Below are 20,424 nucleotides of genomic sequence, written 5' to 3'. Positions count from 1 at the left end.
ATCCTAGAACATAGAACACAGAGTATCAAAGCTGGAAGGGACCTTAGAACAGAGAATATCATAGCTGGAAGGGACCTTAGACCACAGAACACAGAATGTCAAGGCTGGAAGGGACCTTAGAACATAGAACATAAATTATTAAAGCTGGAAGGGACCAGAGAGGCCATTTAGGCCAAAGCCCCTCATTTAACAGAGATGGAAAGTAAGACCCAGAGAAACGAAGAGCCTTGGCAAGGCGAGGCAGAGGCAGAGGCAGAGATGGGATCCTAATTCCAAACTGAGTCGCTCTTTTCCGGCACGTATTTCCCCACCTCTGTTTTCTTAATAAGACATTTTGCGGATCCCTGTGAACGCAGTGATCTGTTCTGGGCCCGGTTCTGGTCAGGCATCAGAGGTACCACAATTCCCAAGAACAAAACTGGGGCTTGTTTTTCAAATCAGCTAAATTACGCTGGCCAGGTCAGGCCTCCAAGCCCCAGTGAGCCTGACCTGAGCAGATGAGCTGTGGCCTCATTGGTGGATTTCCCCTGGGCCCCACCTCCTCCAGGCAGCCCCCCGGGGCGGATTAGCTCCACTTTCTCTGAGGCATTGTGTGAGTTTCCAGCTGTGACCAAGCCTCCAGAGGCCCCCAGGTCACTGATATGATGGAACTGCCTTCCAGAGGACTTCCAGCCCTTTTCCAATGCCCTGCCCCAACCGGGCTGGGGCAGGAGATTAGGAGTACCCACACCTACAATTAAAGCTGGCCCCACTCAAAACAAACTCTTTGTTGTGGTCTTTTCCTAATGAAGGCTCAGAAGAGAGAGGGTTCTACCTCATTGAGCAGCGAGGGATAGAAGGGCCTTGGAATCTAGGATCACAGGCTTACGGCAGGAAGGGGCCTCCAAGGTCACCCAGACCATGCCTCTCAGCCAGGAGGGAGCAGAGGAGGTCTGGAGCCCAGGGCCTCGGGACTCCAGATCTAGGGATCTCCGTACTATCACCTTCTGGTCGGCAGGATTAGGCCTGGGCTCCAAGTCGGGCCCTGCTATTGGGGATAGATAGTAATGGCTTATTATCCTCAGTCCCAGGAGGTGGGAGCCATGGTAAGGCTGACCGCTGGGAAGACCCCTGGTAAACTTTAAAGTGCTACCGAGATAAGAGCAATGACTTCCTTGCTAGCTGAGTGACGTTAGCGTCCCTTCCCTTGGGGCCTCAGCTGGGAATGATGATGCTTCTCCTACCGACCTCTCTGGGCTATTATGAGACGAAAGCACGTATTCGATCCTAATAAGGCCCTTATATGGGAGCTATGATGATTAGCAACCACAATAATCACAGCGGCCATTTCTTGACTGTTCTCTACTGGTTCACAAAGCACTCATTCCCCCAACAGCCCTGTCTTGTGGGATCACACGATTTTAATAATAATAATAATAGTAATAGCTAGTATTTATAGAGTGTTTTAAGGTCTGCAAAGCACCTTATGAATAGGATCTCATCTGATCCTCACAACCACCCCAGGAGGGAGGTGCTATGATCACCCCCATTTTACAGATAAGGACACTGAGGCAGGCTTGCTCAGGGTCATTCAGGTAAGTATATATGGAACCCAAGCCTGGCAGCATTCATTCACTATACTGCCTCATTCCAGGTTTAGAGCTGGATGTGACCTTCCAGACCATCTTAGTCCAGGATTCTTACTTTTTTGTGCCACAGACCCCAATGGATCTCTTCTCAGAATGTTTCCAGATGCATAAAATAAAATGCATTGAGCAATCACATGGAAACCAATTAATCTATCTACCTAATTTGGGGGGGGGGGCTAGGCAATGGGGTTAAGTGACTTGCCCAAGGTCACACAGCTAGTGCATGTTATGTGTCTGAGGCCACATTTGAACTCAGGTCCTCCTGAATCCAAGGCTGGTGCTCTATCCACTGCGCCACCTAGCTGCCCTGTCTACCTATTTTTAAAAGCAAGTTTGTTGACTGCAGGTTAAAAAACCTTAATCTATTCCCTCATGTTACAGAAGAGGAAACTGAGTCCCAGAAAAGTGAAGTATCTTCCCCCAGGTCACCCAGCTCCTAGAGAGATTCTTTCGTGCTTCAATGCTTTCCTCATCCCTCTCTCCAAGGCCCAGGCCCAGCCCAGCCCAGCCCAGGTAGCATACCTGCCCACTATTCCTCTAGCATACTAGGTAAAACCCTGAGGAGCAGGCACGTCCAGCCTAACTCATCTAGCGACAAAGGCTAACTTTGGGCCTCTCAGGACCTGCTCCTGCCCCGAGACTAGCATTCCGCTCTCCACACGGGCTAGCTCTGCCTAATACCCTATTGGTACCCCTTTCTTTTACCCATAACAAAAAGTCTTATTGGGAGAAGGAACCTTAGAGACCTTCTAAATCCAACCCACTTATTTTACAGCTGGGGAAACTCAAGCCCCAAGAAAGAAGAAACTCGTTCAAAGTGGACCACAAGTGGGCACCAGGGGTGAGAGGAAGACCCAGGCGTCCTCACTGGGCTTCTTCTCCCCCCGCTGCCCTGCCCCTGGCAATGACATTCAGCAGAAAGCCTTGAATTTGGTTTGGATTTTCCTTTAAGCCAGAGGTTTAATTTTATTTAATTTTTAAATAAAAATTTTTAATTTTAATTTTAAATTAAATTTTAAATTTTATTATTTTAATATTTATTTTATTAATTAAATCATTTATTTTAATATTTTATTATTAACTAATTATTATTAAATATTAAATAAATAAAAATTATTAAATAATAATTTAATTTAAATAAAAATATTTATTAATTAAATTATTAATTAAATTTAATGTTTATTTTACTAATTAAATATTTATAAATTAAATAATAACTTAATATAATTAAATATAGGGACTAGAACCTGTACTTGGGTACGTGCGCTCTCCTTGAGGGCAATGGCCAAGTGCCGTCCAGAAGGAAGAACGTCTACTGGGAGCCCAGGAGCTCCTTGGCATGGAAACGTCTCATGTATAGGTGTTGTTTCAGCCGCTATGTCGGTATTTTCAGAGGCTCGCACAGCATCTGGCACATGCATAGGAGCCACCTAATAAACGGTTTCTAGCACTAGCCCTGCTGTGATTTATCATATGACTGAATACAAGCTGCTTAACCTATAAAATAAGGGGGATGGACCGGATGACCTCGGAGGTCCTTCATGCCTTTGTCGGTCTGTGAGTCTAAGTCTTTGGTTGTATTTCTTATCATAGGAGCAGGAAGGGTCATTGGAAGCCATGGAATCCAACCCCTTCGTGGATCAGATGATGAAACTGAAAGGAAAGTTAAGTGGATTGCCCAGGGTCAGTGAGTCAACAGTTAGTCAGTCAACAAGTATTATTAAGTACCTACTATGCACCAGGCACTGGGCTAATCCATGGGGATACAGAAAAAGGCAAAAACCAGCCCCTGCCCTTAGGGAGCTCATAATCCAGTGGGGGAGACAACATACAAAACTACTATGGACAAACAAGATGGCGGCAGGAGAATGGAAACTAATCAATTAAAGGGCATCAGCAAAGGCTTCTTCAGAAGGTGGGATTTCAGCTAAGAGTTAAAGGAAGCCAGGGAAACCAGGAGGCAGAGTTGGAGAGAGAGAGCACCCCAGGCATGGGAAATGCCCAGTCGGGGGGCAGCTAGGCACCAAAATAGATAGAGCACCAGTCCTGGAGTCAGGAGGACTTGAGTTCAAATCCTGCCTCAAACACTTACTAGCTGTGTGACGCTGAGCAAGTCACTTAACACTGACTGTCTCAAAAAAAAAAGTTCAGGGCTGAGAGGGAGAGTTTTGTTTGAGGAACAGCAAGCAGGCCATTGTCACTGGATCAAAGTGACAGGGAGGACAGGGAATAAGGTGTAAGAAAACTGGAAAGGAGGGGGCTGGGTATGAAGGATTATGAACAATGATATTAACGATAAGAATAATAATAGCTAGCATTTATATAGTGCTTTAAGGTTTGCAAAACACTTTACAAATATTATCTCACTTTGTCTTCACAAGTCTGGGAGGTAAGTACTACAATTGTCCTCATTTTACATTTAAGGAAACTGCGGCAGACAAAGATTAAGTGACCTGCCCAACGTCCCTCAGCTACTAAGTATCAAAAGCCAAATTTGAACTCGGATCTTCCTGACTTCAGGTCACCTAGCTTTATCATCTCTTGGGTCCTTCTTTGGATCAGTCAGTCAATAAACATTTATTAAGCATCCACTATGTGCCAGGCACTGTTTGAGGAGCTGGGAATACATATACAAAGAAAAAGACAACTGCTGCCCTCAAGGACCTTACCATCTAATGGAGGAAGATGACAGAGAGAAGAAAGCTGAAAAGTGGGGAGGAGAGGGGAGAAGGTACCCAGCGAGGGGGCATGATGGAGAAGTCATGTCTATAAAGCTCTCTGTAAACCTTGAAAGACTATCAATGTGATTACTGTCATGTATTGCCCCATAGGACAGGGTACAGAGGAGCTGCCCCCAATATTGGTGACTGTAGAACTTCTCGGGGGATATAAAGCCCTTTGGGTTGGGGGGAAGGGATGGAGGGGAGAGGGAAGGGGGCGGCATTAGGGTAGCCACAGGATTATCAATAGATCAAACTGGGATAAAATCCTCCTAAGTCAAGGACAGTGGCAGGCTAGGCCAAAGGGGGTAGGGGTGGGGGGGGGTGAGATGAGAACTCTCCTATGGATTCAAAGGTAATATGCGTCTCCTTGACTCTGAGGCTGAGAGCTCAAAGCCTTTTATGGGCAAAGGAACAAGGTAGGGCTCATAGAATCAAAAGCATCCCCTCATTTTACAGAAAAGGAAAATGAGGCCCAGAGAGGGAAAAGAAGTGACTTGCCCAAAGTCACCCACCCAGGAAACAGCAGAGATGGGATAGTAACTGATTTCTGACTTCTAATTTAGAAGTGTTCCAACCCACTCTCCTGGTCCCCCCAACTCCTTCCTGCCCCAAACCCCCCAGTTTGGAAAGAGGTCTCCTCTTTTGATGAAGGAATTATTTTTTAACCTCTCCCTCTGCAGAGTACAGAGCCAGGAGGGCTGGCTCCAGTCTCTGATAAGCATATAAACAGGGAGATCACATGTGGTATTTTATTTATGTTACAGAACACAAGCCAGTTCCAAGCCTGAATCTGAAACCCAAATAAAAACACCACTCAGACCCCCTGTATAACCCCACCCCCATCATCCTTGTGGTAAATTTGGGAGGCCCAAAGGAGAAAAAAAATGTTTTAACAAATTCCAGCTTCACACTTAGACTTAACAGTGGGCACAGAGAGGGCTCTGTCACCAACTCCCTGGGTGATCTCTGGCAAGTTTTTAGCCCTTCTCTGGGCCCTCAGTTTCCCTATTTGTAAAATGAGAGGGCTTGACTATACAGTCTCTAAAAATCACTTCCAGCTCTAACATTCTGTGACTACTCTGAACTAAAAGGAATTCACTGCCAGGCATATATCTCAAAGAAGTCGAAGATAAAAAGAAAGGTCCCATTTGTGCTACGTGATGCAGGAGATAAAGCACTGGTTTTGGAGTCTGAAAGATGAATTTTCATGAGTTCAAATCCAGCCTCAGACACTTACTAGCCCGTGTGACCCTGGGCAAGTCACTTAACCCTGTTTGCCTCAGTTTCCTCATCTGTAAAATGAGCTGGAGAAAGAAACAGCAAGCCACTCCAGTATCTTTGCCAAGAAAACCCCCAAATGGGGTCACCTGAGACTCAGACACAACTAAAATGCTTGATCAACAACAACAGGAGAGAATTGGAAAGAAAATCAGTGCCCAGTGACTGGGAGGGGCAAACAGCTCGTGGCAGATGAACATGACGGGATAACATTGTGCTGTGAGAAGCAAACCACTCAACGGGAGAATTCAGAGAAGCCTGTGAGGAAGGCTCAGGGGACCTGATGCAGAGTGGAAGAAAGAGAACCAGGAAAATAATACGGTGCAACAGCCACATCTGAGTGTTTGAAAAGACAAAGACTCTAAAGCGCACTCAGTTGAGTTCGTGCTTGCTCACACACACAAGCCTATATACACACATATATACATACATGCACACACATATACATACACATACACACATACACACATACACGAATACACATATACAATACATACACATATACACATGCACACACATACATATACACACATATACAAACATACAATACACACATATATACACATGCACGCACATAATACACATATACATACACACACACACACACATATATATATATATATATATATACACACACACACTTATACATACACACATATATTGTAATGACCCAGCTAGGCCCCTGTAGTCAAGTGAGAAAATGAACCTCCCTTCCTTCATCACAGATGTGGGAGACCATGTATATGAAATAATCAAAATCAAAATCAAAATAAAAGCCAGCATTTATATGGCACTTTAAGGTTTGCAAAGCACTTTCCAAATAAGATCTCATTTGATCCTCGTAACAACCCTGGGAGGTAGCTGCTATCATTATCTCCATTTTACAGATGAGGAAACTAAGGCAGACAAAGGTAATTGCCCAGGGTAATATACCTAGTTAAGTGCCTGAGGCTGGATTTAAATTCAGGTCTTCTTGGCTCCATATCCATCACTCTACCCCTTGGCACACCTAGGCTGGCCTATGCTCTCAGATGAAGTTGATGGGTTGAGTGGCCTGCCTAAACTGCTTTTTACCCCTCCTTTTTGTTATAAGGGAAAGTTAGGTGGGAGTGGAATATTGGTGGTGGGGAATGACTGATATATTTTCTTTAAAAGGCACCAGTTTCTTAAAAATGGAGTTCATCTTCTCTCTCATCTCAGAGGGGCAGTTTGGTAGGAAAAAAAGAACATCATGGCATCACCACGCCCCTGATGTCATGGTCCTCTTCTAGAATAAAGGACAGACAGCAGCAGCAACAGCCTGGCACAGGTCTGATACCGATGAGGTCTATGAGCTTGGGCAAACCTTTCCATTCTCTGAGTTTCAGGTTCTCCATCTATGAAACAGCGATGATAGTATCTGCACAGACCCACCTCAAAAGGGGCGCTGAGAGAAAAGGACTTTGAAAAACTTCAAGGAACACAGACATGGGAGTTGTTATTTTCACCTGTTACAGTAGGTGATCAATAATGCCTCAATTAGTCAGTTCACCCCTGATAATGTCACAAACATCATTGGGCCCAGAAAGGGGAAGAGATTTGCTCACACTCACACAGCAAGGTGAAGGAGAAGGTTTTTCCTGCCCATAGTTCTCTTAAATTATCTGAAGGTTTGGGACTTTAGTTATTGTGTAATCTTGATGCACTGCTAAATTTCTCTTCCCCCACCCCCCTTTTCTCCTTCTGGGCCCTTCAAAGCCAGGAGAGACCTTGAACTAGCTAAAATTACAGGGCAGCTTAACATAACACCATGTTCTGTTCTCATTTGGACTTGACTCAGTTATGCTGGGATTTGCTGGGGGGGGGGGGAGAGGAGGGGGAGGTACCCTCCGGTTTATTTTTGATATTAAGATCATTTCCTGGCTGTTTAAGAGGAAGGGCTCGGATATGGAAGGTGAGGGTCTGTCACACCCCCTCTGCACCCACACCCACACACCCCACCCCTACAAACCAGTAACTACTGTTGCGGGAAGCCCAAACCTCGCTTGCCAACTCTAATTACGTGGTAGGAGCTGGGAGCGTCTGACGAAAGCTTAAAATGGGGAGCAGTTAAGTTAGTTATAACTCAATTAGACAGGGCCGTAAGCCACAGCTTTACAAGCACAGCAGATGGAAAGAGAAATCGTCCAGTGAGAGCCCAAGCCAGATCTGAGCCCGGAGCACTCAAAGTCCACTCCGGGAAGGTCAGTGAGGAAATTGATAAAAGTGCTCTCCCCTTGGATGGCCCAGCTCAAAGTACAGTCTATCAGTCTAAGCTCTTGCCCGGGAAGCCTGACTACTTCTTCCTGGTTGGGTGGAGAGGGGTGATCACACAGGCACAGGGAAGGCCCACTGTGAGGCACTACATGGGCTAGAATGAACTTGTGGAACCATGGGATTTTAGAGTTAATAACTAGCAAATACCTAATGCTTAAAGATTTGCAGAGCACTTTTCATGTTAGCCCATTCAATACTCGGTGATAAGTATTATCCCTATTTTACAGAGGAGGAAACTGAGAATCAGAGAAGTTGACTTGCCTCGGGGAATCATCCGGCTAATAAGGGACTGAGGCAAGATTCGATCCATTCTTCTTGATTCCAAGTCCACTGAACCATCTAGATGGAAGGGACATTTGTGGATGGGGTGGCTGGGGTTCAGAATAGGGATGCAATTTGCCTGCCCAAAGTCACATAGGTACAGCAAGTGGAAAAAGCAAGGATTCAAATGCTGAATTTCTGATTCTAAATCCCCCACCCTCTTTCTCCATGCAGGCTCAAATGAGATAATGGGTATAAATGAAAGTGTACTGCAAACTTTAGAGTTCCATACAAAAGTGAGTGTAGCAGGATTTCAGCCTTGACTGTAAAGGGATGGGCCCCTGATGCCTGCCACTGAACTCATGGCCATATTCCTTCTTATCACACCCAGTTCTAAGGTAATCCAAGGCTATGTTTGGATATTTCTTTATTATTTATTAATCACAATCACTCTCATTAATTAATCAATTAGTTCTGAGTTCTCATTCCAGTTAATTAAATATTATTTAATTAACTCAAGAAACCTCTTCTGTAAACAGATGCTCTTTCCTAACCCCTAATCTCCCCAAATTAAATAATTGTTTTTACTATTATTAGTTTCCCCAATAGCCAACAGGAGCACCAGTATTTTTTCCCCCCAAATAAAGGAATCCATACCCACCCTTGCAAGATTGGAAAAGGAACCGAAAAGAACAGTGAATGGAGGATGGTCAGGAAGGGCAGCAAGGAAGGGGACACAACAACTTGGAAGGAACTTTTTAAGGCCGTGTCATCCAAACACCACCGGCTCTCCTATCTTACAGATGAAGAAACTGAGGCACAGAGTGGTTAAGTGCATTTTCTACAGGTCACAGTGGTACTAAGTGGCAGACCTAAGATTTAAACTCTGCTATTCTAGCTCCACATGTCCTGCCTGGGGCCTGCCACATTTAGTTAGCCTTTTCAGCTAAGAGTTAAGTGCTAAACATTTATTGAGGGGCTATCCTTCAAATCCTTACCAGCATCAGGCATCATTTTAGTCTGAAATAGGCTACATTCCACTCCCTGTCCCCCTCTCCTCATTAGCTTTTATAAAATCCAAGAACAGCTTATAATTGTAGTTACTTTTTAGCATATATATGTATTTCTTTTTTTTTAATGAATTTATTCCACTTAAGGAGTACAGATTTTATTTGGAGACAGATTACACTTGACCCAATGTAGTAATTAATTTTTGATAGGTCAGGGAAATTTATTTTGAAGGAAAAAAAAATCTAAAAAAATCTCATTGATAAAATCAATCTTGCTTAAAACCTTTTAAATCTATCTACTTAGCAGCCTTGGCTCTAGTGGAAGGAGACATGAAGACAAGCTAGGAAACTGACATTAACTCTTGAGCATCAGCTACAATTAGTGCCAAGTTTGAAGAGTTCCAAAAAAGGACCATGATAGTCCAAGATACTTGGGAATTTTCCAGTGATATTCCACTATAAATCCTAATATCTTTCTATCATCTGAACAGCAACCAGAGAGATTTTTTGGTAAGGTATGAAAATGTCCAACATCCCTGAACTTATATATCCCAATATATTCTTGGTTCAGAATTCAACAATTGTTTGTTAAGCTATTAAGTACCTATTATATGAATGAATATTACACATGTATATTACATATGTATAAGCACTTATTATATGGGCATACACTATATGCACACATATATTCCTATACATGGAGTTGAGTACAAAAAAGATGGAAAAATTATACAATTTCTGTCCTTAAAAAGATTAGTCTAATGAATATGTGGAGGTTATGATGCACATAAAGGAATGTCTGCACTCCTCCCCTCTCCTGCCTAGTAGAATCTTAGTAAGTGTTTGTTGAATGAATGCATGCATTCACGAATAGGAAGGATGAAAAGAAAGGAGAATGGGATAGGAGTAAGATACAGATACAAATCTGAGGAGGGACAGAAGACCAGGCAGTGGTTATCAATTACTGATCAGGCCATTTTCATGGCAATTAGCAGCTGGTGTCTGTAAGAAATATTAGCTGCTGGTTATAAAAGCAGGGATTGGGACTTGTTCAGCCAAGACCAAAGAGACATGATGTCAAGTTCATTAATAAACTCCAATCTCACCCTTGGAAAAGATGAGCCGATTACAACGAGGTTAGGAAGGACAGTGGCATGCCCCACCAGACAGCAATGTTCAGGGTAATTTATGTCCCTTTGGAAAGAGCCAGACTTAATATTTATAAATTTTTATTAGCCTCTTTTCTCTCCTAGCTATTAGGAGCCATCTTATTATAGGAACAGTGTTACTAATCTATCAACTTATTCCCCAGATTTAGCTCTAATAGGAGAAAGACTAACACACACACACACACACACACACACAATGTTTCAAGGATCAGAATGATCCCCATCCACTCACCCACCCAGAATAGGCACGGAGGGGCTTCCACGACCCAGGCCACAACTTTGCCTGCCTTAATAAACCATTTTAAAAATTGCTATGCCACATCTTCCCCTCGACCAAAAAAAAAAAAAAAAGTCTGGTAGCCCCTTTCTGGTGCTGAGCCTTTCTTTGATAGTAATTAGCTAAGCTGGTCCTTAAGAGGCAGCCAGGCAGAGCTGCTCCTCAACAGTACTTGGATTGGAGGGCCCTGCAAGAGCATATAGCTGGCATGACCCACCAGAACTAGGGTCACAACCTACGGACACCTCAATGCCTCTATAAGGTACAGACAGCAATGGAGGATATGTACGTATATATAGGCACACGGACTTTTATAGTGAGAAAGGCCCTTAGTGATACTTTCCAATCCTATCCTTTTACAGTTGAGGAAACTGAGGCCCAGAGAGGGTCCATCCAAGTCAGTATCATTATTCTGCACTGTCCCTCTTTTTTGCATTGTATCTATGCAGATGTGCTATAGGTGTATGGAAAGAAACTAAGAAATATATTTTATTTTTCAGTAGTAGGCGTTGGGTTGCAGGAGGAAAAGAAGGAGGGGGGACAGAACCCAATACCAAAGCTGATGAGGATCTATGAAGCCCTGCTAGGTTATGTGATCCCTATTCAATTATCCTGCTACAGATTCCGTTATCTTCAGATGGTCGGGGGCGAAGAAAAAGAAACGGGAACAAATTTGTCTTTGGACATCTGATACCAAGAACAAGACTGGCTCAGCCCTGGAATTATACAGAAATTGTCTTGTTCCTGCCCCCCCCCCCCCTTAAACTCCCAGGAGCCAAGGATCAGTCAAATATTAATGGTAACTCAAAACGAGACCCACACGTGCCTTTGCCCAGGGATGGGGGTGGGGGAGACAACGGCCCCAGCATCTCTGAGAAGGGGTGTTTTTGGCTTAGCCAAGAAGCCTGTAATTCCATCTTTGCAAACTTATTTCCTCTTAGCCCTGAAAATAGACTAATGCTCATTTCCCCTCCCCCTCAGATGCCCAGCTGAACCTTTTGGGGGGGGGAGAGAAGGTAGGCTTGAAATCTTGATGGGAAAAGGGGGGGTAGAGGAGGTAGGGAGTGACTTTTACATATCCCATATTGCCAATAAAGTGGCTTAAAAAATGGTTCCAAACCCCTCTGGCTTAAAAAAAATAAAGTGAGATGCTCATATGTTGATTTCCACCCCTCTACTCAGCTCACTTGACATTCACCAATTGTAGGGAGTAATATCTTTATCTGAATACTAATGCAAATTGGAGGGAGGGAGTCCTCTTTTCCGATATTGATGTCTATTCTGTAGGAGTTGAATGGAGTGACCGTATGCTCAGGCCACTAAAAGAGTTCACTGACCTCCCCTAATGTGCCCTGTCATGGCTGCTGGCTGACATACACATTCAATTCTATCTTGCCTACTTTCATTCATAAAAAAAAAGAAAAAAAAGAAAAAGAAAAAAAATATATAATGACATTGTTTCTCCCTGGCTGCAGCAGTCTCGGAGAAAGGGAGCAAGGGGAACGTGAGCTCAGATGAGGGCTTTCAGTGTTTTTGGTTTGCAGTCCCATTCAGAGGCAACCTCACCATCTGCCTGCCTCCTTCCTACCAACAGCCCCACACCTCCCTGCGGAGATGTTAGGCCCCCAGCCCTCCACCTTCACTAATAGCGAGCATTCATATGAGCAAACATGCACATACCTCCAAAAGAGCCCCCTTCAATGCCCGTTTTATGTTAGCTGAGCACAGGCATAAAGCGTTGGTTGTTACAGCCGCCGGGCCCGTGTGGAGAATTAGATCACTAGGGAAAAATCCTTCCAGGCCTCTTTATGGAAAAATAAGGCCTTCCACTGTAATGGGAAACGCCGGTGTACAACCACCTTCAGTAATGAGCCCGGGTCCCATGGCCCAGTGGATTCAGAGAAAGATTTGGCTGCTGTTTTCCTTCCAAGTCATTCAATTTAAAGATTGGGAAGGAGGATGTGTGTGTGTGTGTCTGTGTGGACGTGTTTATACTCTTTTTGTCCCTTCTCTTTTCCAGAGAAGTTTCCTCACATATTTGGCTTGTGGGCTAAGGAAGCCCCAGGGTAGTTCAGGAGATCTAGGGTATCTGGAAGGGGCCTTAGAAAGGCCACTTAGTCCAGTGCCATCATTTGACAGCTCAGACTGGGGAAGGCACTTGCCCACAGTCCATCACAGAGGAAGTTTAAAGAGCCAGGCTTCAAACTGAGGCACTGACTCCAAATCCAGGGCGATTTCCATAGGAGCTGTCTACAGCTACCTACCACCTATGTGACTTTAGGTGAATCCCTTTTTGCTCTGTTCCTCAGTTTCCCTCTCTGTCAAAGGAGAGCTTCTAAAGCCTCACTGACTTCCCAAAAACATTTATTCTTTCCTCCCTTTCCTCTCCTGGGTCTACTTTCATAGAAACTAATTTGCCACCTTCCATTTTGTAAGTGGAAACTGAGGCCCAGAAAAGGAAAAGGTACTCACCAAAAGTCATACAAGTGACTTGGGATTTGAACCCAGGTAATTAAAACTCTAAAACCAGTGGTGTTTTGTTGTTATCGTTTCCACTCCTCTAAGTTACCTCCTTTGGTAATTATGAGGGTGGGGAAGGGAAAATAGTTTGCTAGCCATCCACTCCCCACCTCCAAAATCTGGCCCCAAGAGGCTGATTATATTCATTGAAATTTGGTGGCTTTGTAACACTTAGGTATTACAGTAGCAGCTAGAGGAGGGTATGGTAAGTTCTGACTAAAGTTGTCCTCCCGGGTGGGTACAGAACACCCCCTCCCCGGCTGCCTGCCCCGTGGAACATTCCCTCTCACACTGGGAACACTGTCTTCCCAGTCCAGGGACAGAGCTCCCCTTCCCCTGGATTCCCAGAAAGGGATCCCAACCCATCTTGTGTTAGAGTCAGAAGAACTCAGGCTCCTACACCAGCTAGCAGGGGGTCAGTGGGAAAGTAACTTCACTCCCCTGGTTCCTCTGACCCCCTGTAAAATGAGGGCCATTTACCAGCTAGGCTAAGGTACCCTACAGCTCTACATTAGAAGTGAAGTGACTTCTGTCATTTCTATCCCTTTAAGCAGCAGCTTTCTTTTTCTTTTTTTTTTGCCACATAGTGATAATTTCCTTAACTGTAAGACCCTGGGGGCCAGCCCTGAAGGAGAGCCAACGGAGCAAGGAAACCCCACAGTAAGTTCAGAACAGGGTTCCCTCCAGTTCTCTGCCCAGCTCTTAAACACCAGAGTCATCTGCATTAATGGATTTTTCTGGGGCTGCTGAAAGCAACCTTATAAATCAATGCATCTGGCTGCTGCAAGTTGGGAGCTATCAGCCCAATGACTTATGCTAAGACTCTGGTGTCACCCCGATGACAAAACCCAACACCTCCCCTAGCCTGGTGCAGCCACCCCAACCACCCCACTCCAGCCCCAGGGGAATTTATAGCTTTAACCCAAAGGGGCATCAGCAGGGCAGGGATGTGGTTGGAAATTTCTATCACATCCACAGAGTCACCTGAGAAAAGCTGCTGTAGATCTTGTTGTAGGTTCAGAAATAAGTCTGGGCATCTGGATCTGTCTAAGCCATATACAGGATGTCCCAAAAGTCTTAGTGCTGTTTTAAGCTTTAATAGTTTAAAACAGATTGGTGGATATAGATAGATACTGGGTGTCCTGAAAAGTTAAAAAGGCACTCAGACTTTTGGGACACCCAGTATTTCTCTCTCTCTGTCTCTCTCTTCCCCTCTCCCCTGGTCCCCACATATCTATTTAAGGCTATGAAAGCTTAAAACACACTCAGACTTTTAGGACACCCAGTATCCATCTATATCCATATATGTGTGTTAGTATGTGAGGGAGACCCCTGAAGATGGTCCCAGAGAAGAGGCAGATGAGTTCCACAGTTTAGGCTTGAAAATAAACCCTATGGAACTCTAGAGCCGACCTGATGATTTCTAAGAGATGCCTCACCTATTTCTAAATGACTCTGATTTTCTAAGGGGAGTCCAAGAGCTACTAGGATTCAGAGCTGAAAGAGGCCTTAAAGATCACTCATCTAGTCCAACCCACTCATTGTCCAGGTGAGGAAACTGAGGCGCAGAGAGAGTGACTGGACCAAGGGTAGCCAGCAGCAAGAGCTGGGACTCAGACCCATACCCTGTGGTTTCAAATTCAGGACTCTCGGAGCTCATAGCCAAGAGTGTCCATTGCCTACTAGATTAAGGAAGTTATTTGGAGTTAAAAGGATGGAGGAGGGAAAAATCACCTGCTTATGATTCCAAGATGAGCCTTGTCTGTCCCTTAAGCCAAAAGGGCTGAGAACTCCAAACTGGGGGGACGGGGAGGAGAGAGATTGTGAGCCCCTTCCCCTCTGGTCAGTCACTACATTTGCTCATCTGCCTCTCCCTTCTGACAAACATTCCTTCCCCCCACCCCACCCCCCAACCCTCTGTGAACAATAGAAACTTTCTATGTGGAACATGGGAACTCTTAAAACATTAATGGTGGAAACTGCAATAATAAAAGTTATAATGGCAATAGAATCGCTTCTATTGCCAGGACGTGGAGCCTCAGAAAACCAAATAGGACACATACAGGTAGCAGCTCCCAAGGCAGGAAGGACGGGAAGGATGTTGCCTTCAAATGTACTTTTAAAAATTCTTCTTTGTTACTAGATGGCTTCTGATATTACTGGTTATATTACCTCTGGGTTGCTAGTTACTCAACTCCCGTAAACACAATTCTCTCTCCTGGTTTTTTCTCTCTGGTCAACTCCAAGAAAGTTCAGTGTGAATGTCTTGAATGAAACCTGTAAACGGAATTCTTCCCTGGGACCTCTTTCAGAAGAAGGCTTTCCAATGCACAAATTCTATGCTTCTCTTTCTAAAAGTCCAGGCTAGGCTGGGATGGGTTCCATCACAAAGGGATTTCAACAGGGCTACTAGCAGGAACTGATAAATCTCTGAATCACAGATTAGGTAAGGGACTCCAGGGCTCACCTAGTCCAACATGTCCAGAGCTGGAAATTCTTTCTATAACACCCCCAAGTGGTCTTCCAGCCTCTGTTTGAAGACCACTAGTGTCAGGAAGCTCACTACTTATGAAAACAGCAAATTCCTCTTCTGGACAGTTCTGATATAGGGAATGTTCCCCCCCCCCCGCCTTTTTTTATTAAATCCAAACCTGGCTCCATTGCAGACCTTCCCAGTTCTGCCCAAGGCTTTTACACAGCTGACCATGCCCTTGCTACCAAGTCTTAACCAGACTCCACATCATTTTCAGCCTCATTTTCCTTCTGAAGGCAGCAATTACATTACAGCCGCCTGGGGCATTAAATCAGCCCGAGCAATCACTCGGACACCCAAGTCATAAAATGAGCCCAGGGTCCATCAGGCCAAACACAAGCGAGAGAGAAAAGCAGGGCGAAAGCTAAGGCAGATCCAGCCAGTCTGGAGAGTGCTTCGATTTGAGAGTTCAAGACCTTGAAATCCCGCAGTTTAAGAAACTAGCTTGCTGAGTCTTCTGGCCCTTTTAAATCTCCTTCGGAGCATCTCCCCACCAGGGCCATGCTTCGAGGCCACCCCCCAGCACAGGCTTGCTGGGGTGGGGGTTGGCTGTTTGTAAATGTTTACTCTCTCCGGCTCTCCCTCTCCTACCAGCCTCGGCCAACAGGCTAGGTTATCAATTAACCTGACAAAGGGAGGCCATGGGGGGGAGGGGGGGGACTGGGCTTGGCATTTCAGCGTCGTGTTGTGCTGGACCAGGGGAAGAAGGGAGAGAGAAAGAAAAGGCTTTCGTTCCTCTCTGAGTGGGGGTAGAGGAGAGAAAAGAATGCACCGATGGAAACTCCGTAGCAGTCTCCGGGGCTGCTCCCTGAGAGCGCTGCACCTGCGGAGCACTACCGGACTGGAGCATGCAGACCCGAGATTCTGCAAATCTTGGGGATGGGGTGGGGGGAGGGAAGTGGACAGCAATTGTCTCTAGGGGAGGAGGAGAGGTTTCACACTGTTCAAATACTCCCAATCTGAACTGGCCTGAGAGAAGGAAGGAGGCTGGAAATTTCGGCTCACTGACATAAACCCGGTCTCGCCACATTCCCCACAATCTTCCTCCTCCCAACCAATCCCGGGTCCCTCCTTACCTGTGGCTCTCCTGGCAGGGCGAGGCTCCAGGTGAGAGATGACCAGCCCCGGACCCGGACCGGCACCCGCACTATTCACGGCCACTGCCAGGTAGAAGACCAAGACGCAGCCCGCGGTCACCATTCCTCCTGGTAGGCTCCGGGAGGGCCCGGGAAGCCGCCCGCTTGCAGGCCGGCCAGCCTCAGGCATCCTCCGGCAGCATGCTGGGCTTCGCCTCTCCCCGGAGCTCTTGGCTCTTCCGACCTGGGGCTGGGACCGCTTCGCGGCGCCCAGCTTAGCTCCCCGGGAGGAAGGAGACTACGGGGTTCTGCGCTCTGCTGCAGCAGCTAGGGCTTCACAGACTTCTTCCGGGCTGGATCGCTGTGCGTGTCCCCTGGGGGCTGGAAGCCGCGGCTGCTCCAGAGCCCTCGGCTCCGCTCCGTTCTGCAGGGGAGGAAAGGTTCGCTAGCTGCAAAAATCGCACCCGTTTCCCAAAGAGAGGGAAAAGATTGCAGGAGGTTTGGGGGCTCAGGGTTAAAAGGAGGGAAAAGAGTGTGTCTATGTGCGTGGTGGCTTTTTCAAAACTAGTCAGTCAGCTACGATTAATTCCTTTACACTGCCTTCAACTGTCAGTCTAGGTCTCCGCGTCTTCCGTTTTAGCAATGGGGAAGAAAGTTGCAAGCCAGAGCCTCTTAGAAACCGCCACAGGCAACCCCCCTCCAGCTCAGGAATGTCCCTTTCCATTGGGGAGGGGAAGGAGCGAGCCTCCGGGCTGTAGCCGTGGCTCCGGGAGCAGGGGAGGGGGGGTGAACCCTAGCCTCCCCGGGAGGCACGTTGGCAGCGCGCTGCGGGCGCGGAGTCCCGGGCCCCGGGCGCGCTAACGCCCGGCGCCCTCCCGGCGCCACCGCCTCCCCAAATCGCTGCTGGCCTCAGAGCCTCTCCCTCTCACTGCTGTTGCTCTCTCTCTCTCAAATCTTTTTTGAAGCATCCCCTTCCCTCCACTGCAGCTTGAGACAGGCAGGCTGCACGCTCCTTCCAAGTTGCCGTATACCTCCAAATGCAAAATGCAAGAATTCTCTAAAGTCGTAGGATTTCAAGATCTTCTGACACCCCCCCCCCCCATTGCCACCCCATCCCGGGAAGGAAGCCCAGGACGGGTATGAGAGCAAACTAGTAAAACGCTCCAGCTTAGCAGAGCAGCCCCAAACAGCTCCCCAGACAGAGAAGGAAACTTGGGAAGAAAAGTCCAGGGGCGGAGGAGGGGGGAGTCTCGCGGCTCCGTCTCAGTCTCCCCCCACCTTGAGCTTGCCTCTCACCAGCTCGCCCGGGGAGAATGCCCTTACCTCGCCGGGCCCCGATCCGACGGCGGCGGCTCCACTGCCCAGGATTCTCGGGCGCACAGCTCCTCCTCCTCCTCTTCCTCCTCCTCCTCCTCCGAAGCAAGGGACCGAGCGGCGCCAGCTGCCGCCGCCGTCACCGCACACAGTGCGCCCGGGCCAGTTCTCCAGCGCAGCCCCTGCAACAGCGGCGGCAGCTCCAACCACTTAGCAGCGCGCCGGCCGCGCCCGCCCCGCCTCCGCCCCCGGCCCGCCCCCTAACCCCCGCCCCCTCGGCCCTCTCCTTTTCACCCCCCTCTCCTTCTCCTCCTTTCCCCCACCTCTCCTCCTACTCTTCCCTCAAGTCTTCTCTGCCTTCCTTCTCTTACGCGCTCTGCTCTAGCCACGGGCGCGCAAAGAGCCCGAGGCGGGAGACCGAGGGAGCAGAGAGAAGTGAGAGATTGAGCGAAAGCCAGGGCTTGTAGGAGGGGGTTATCTAGTTCCGCCCGCCCCCTACTTTCCCCTCCCCTCTCCTCCCCTTCCCTCTCTTCCCCTCCCTTCTCCTCCCCATTCCCAAGGGGGGGGACTAGTGGGGAGGCCCGCCCAGAATTGAGGGAGACGCCCAATTCTCTGCCTCCCTGCCAGGCTTCCTTCTGCTTAAAGGGATTAAGGCAGAGGAAGGGGACCGGGGGTCCAGCGGGAGGGGGGATTGCAATAATTAAGAGGGTGCACCCGCCTCCGAGGGCGTGAGAGTGAGCCGGAGTTCAGACCAGCCCCTTGTCTTAGGCTAGATAATAGAGAGATTCCCGGCCAAATCCCCCCCCATCCCCTCGACCCGGGAAATCCTTCCACAATTTAAAACTCCCAGATCTTTGAGTAGCGCTCACCCAACCACTGCTGGCTGTCAGTTCTTTTTTGGGGGGGGAGGGGAGCGTTGGGACCCCTGTAAGAGGGTGAAACCCCCCCCCCCCGCCCCCGGCCTCTGGATGGCTCGGAAGGGGAAACATTCTCTATTTCAGTACGGTCTCTGGGAAAAAATGGGATTGTTGCGTGCGTGTTGGGGGCTGAGGGGTGGGGGGACGGGAAAGTACAGAGTGGTGGAGAAAAGAAAAGAAAACTGGATTTGGATTCCCAATACCCAGGTCGAATCCTACATACTTATGTCACTTCCTATGGGACTGTAGGCAAGTCATTTAACCTCTTTAGTCCTCAGTTTCCTTATCTGTAAAATGAAGAAGTTGGCCTAGGTTCTGTCAACTAAATAAAAAAAAGGGGGGGGGGAATGGAAAGAACATCCCTGGTCCCTGTTAAATAAAGGCCTTTGTGGGAAAGGAGTAGAAAGAGAAAGCTTCATGGTCTCCCAAAGCCCTGTGCTCCGAAGAATCCCAGCGTATTAGATTTGGACATCATTGAATCTAGTCCCTTCATTTAACAGATAAGGAAACCGAGGCCCAGAAAGCTTCGGGAGCGCTCTGGGGCACTCTAAGGGCAGCATTCTCTTCTTCCATGGACGAACTGATGCTTTGTTTTCTGGCTGAGTCCGGTGGGGTCTCAGACTCCTTCATTACATTTTGAGCTCTTCAGAGGAGGGGACAAGTGGCAAGTTCCTTAAACAACATGTGATCATAGTATCATTGGTTTTAGAATTGGAAGGGACCTTACAGGCAAGAGACCCTCAGCAGCTGACAGCCTGTCTAGGGAGGAAAAAAAAAAGAGAGAGGCAGCAGGAACGGGGTAAGTCTATTCCTCACTGAGAGCTGCAGAGGGGAAGAAGCATAGGAGCTCAATGGGAGAGGGGATTTGGGCCAGAGAAATCAGGGAAGGCTGTGTGGAAGAGGTGGGTCTGAATAAATGGTAGCTTTTATTAAGCGCTCACTATGAAGTGCCCAGCATGAACACTGCGGATAGGAATACAAAAAATAAGGCAATTTCTGCTGGAGGAGCCCACAACCTGAGGAACTTACATTGGAATAGGGGAAAGACAGCACATGTGCTGGACAGGGAGGGGTGTTTAGATCTGGGAAAGCACAGGGATGGTGAGTAGAGTCAGGGCAATTGATTGTCACTTCTCTCAAAAGGTAATGTTGCGTTGATGACTGTTCCTAGAGAAAGTGGTGGAAGGAGAGGGAGGTATACACTCAGTGACATGGCAAGGGTGCAGCATACTGCCCCCCAGACCCCCCAGATATGGTGAACTGCTACTAATCAGGAGCTTGGGTTAGGGGCAGGGCAGGAGCTAGACCTGGAAGGATAGGTTCAATGGATCAGGGACATGCACAAAAATTTCCTACTAAATAGACCCTTGAAATAGCTCTGAAGCACACACACACACACACACACACACACACACACACACAC

The 20,424-nt window shown here is 47.3% G+C and overlaps 1 protein-coding gene across 13 annotated transcripts in view; it reads right to left on the bottom strand.

Moving 5' to 3' along the window:
* Positions 1-18,511, bottom strand: part of FGFR3 (fibroblast growth factor receptor 3) — a 93,813-nt gene extending 75,302 nt beyond the window's left edge. For 7 of the 13 annotated variants that reach the window (XM_027836109.1, XM_027836110.1, XM_027836111.1 and 4 more), the window contains exons 1-3: positions 18,408-18,510; positions 18,094-18,266; positions 16,771-17,194 (exon numbers count right to left, since the gene is read on the bottom strand). In XM_027836109.1, coding sequence (XP_027691910.1) covers positions 16,771-16,960 — 190 coding nt within the window. In that variant the 5' untranslated portion in view covers positions 16,961-17,194; positions 18,094-18,266; positions 18,408-18,510. Of the gene's footprint in view, positions 1-16,770; positions 17,195-18,093; positions 18,267-18,407 lie in introns of all 13 variants that reach the window. The other 6 variants (XM_027836112.1, XM_027836113.1, XM_027836114.1 and 3 more) reach the window with 1 other exon arrangement.
* Positions 18,512-20,424: the final 1,913 nt, after the last annotated feature.

This window comes from Vombatus ursinus, unplaced genomic scaffold (assembly GCF_900497805.2).
Source record: "Vombatus ursinus unplaced genomic scaffold, bare-nosed wombat genome assembly UNPS02014818.1, whole genome shotgun sequence".
Classification (NCBI taxonomy): Eukaryota; Metazoa; Chordata; class Mammalia; order Diprotodontia; family Vombatidae; genus Vombatus; species Vombatus ursinus.
Note: the sequence above shows the minus strand (reverse complement) of the source record. Positions and strands in the feature narration are given on the sequence as shown.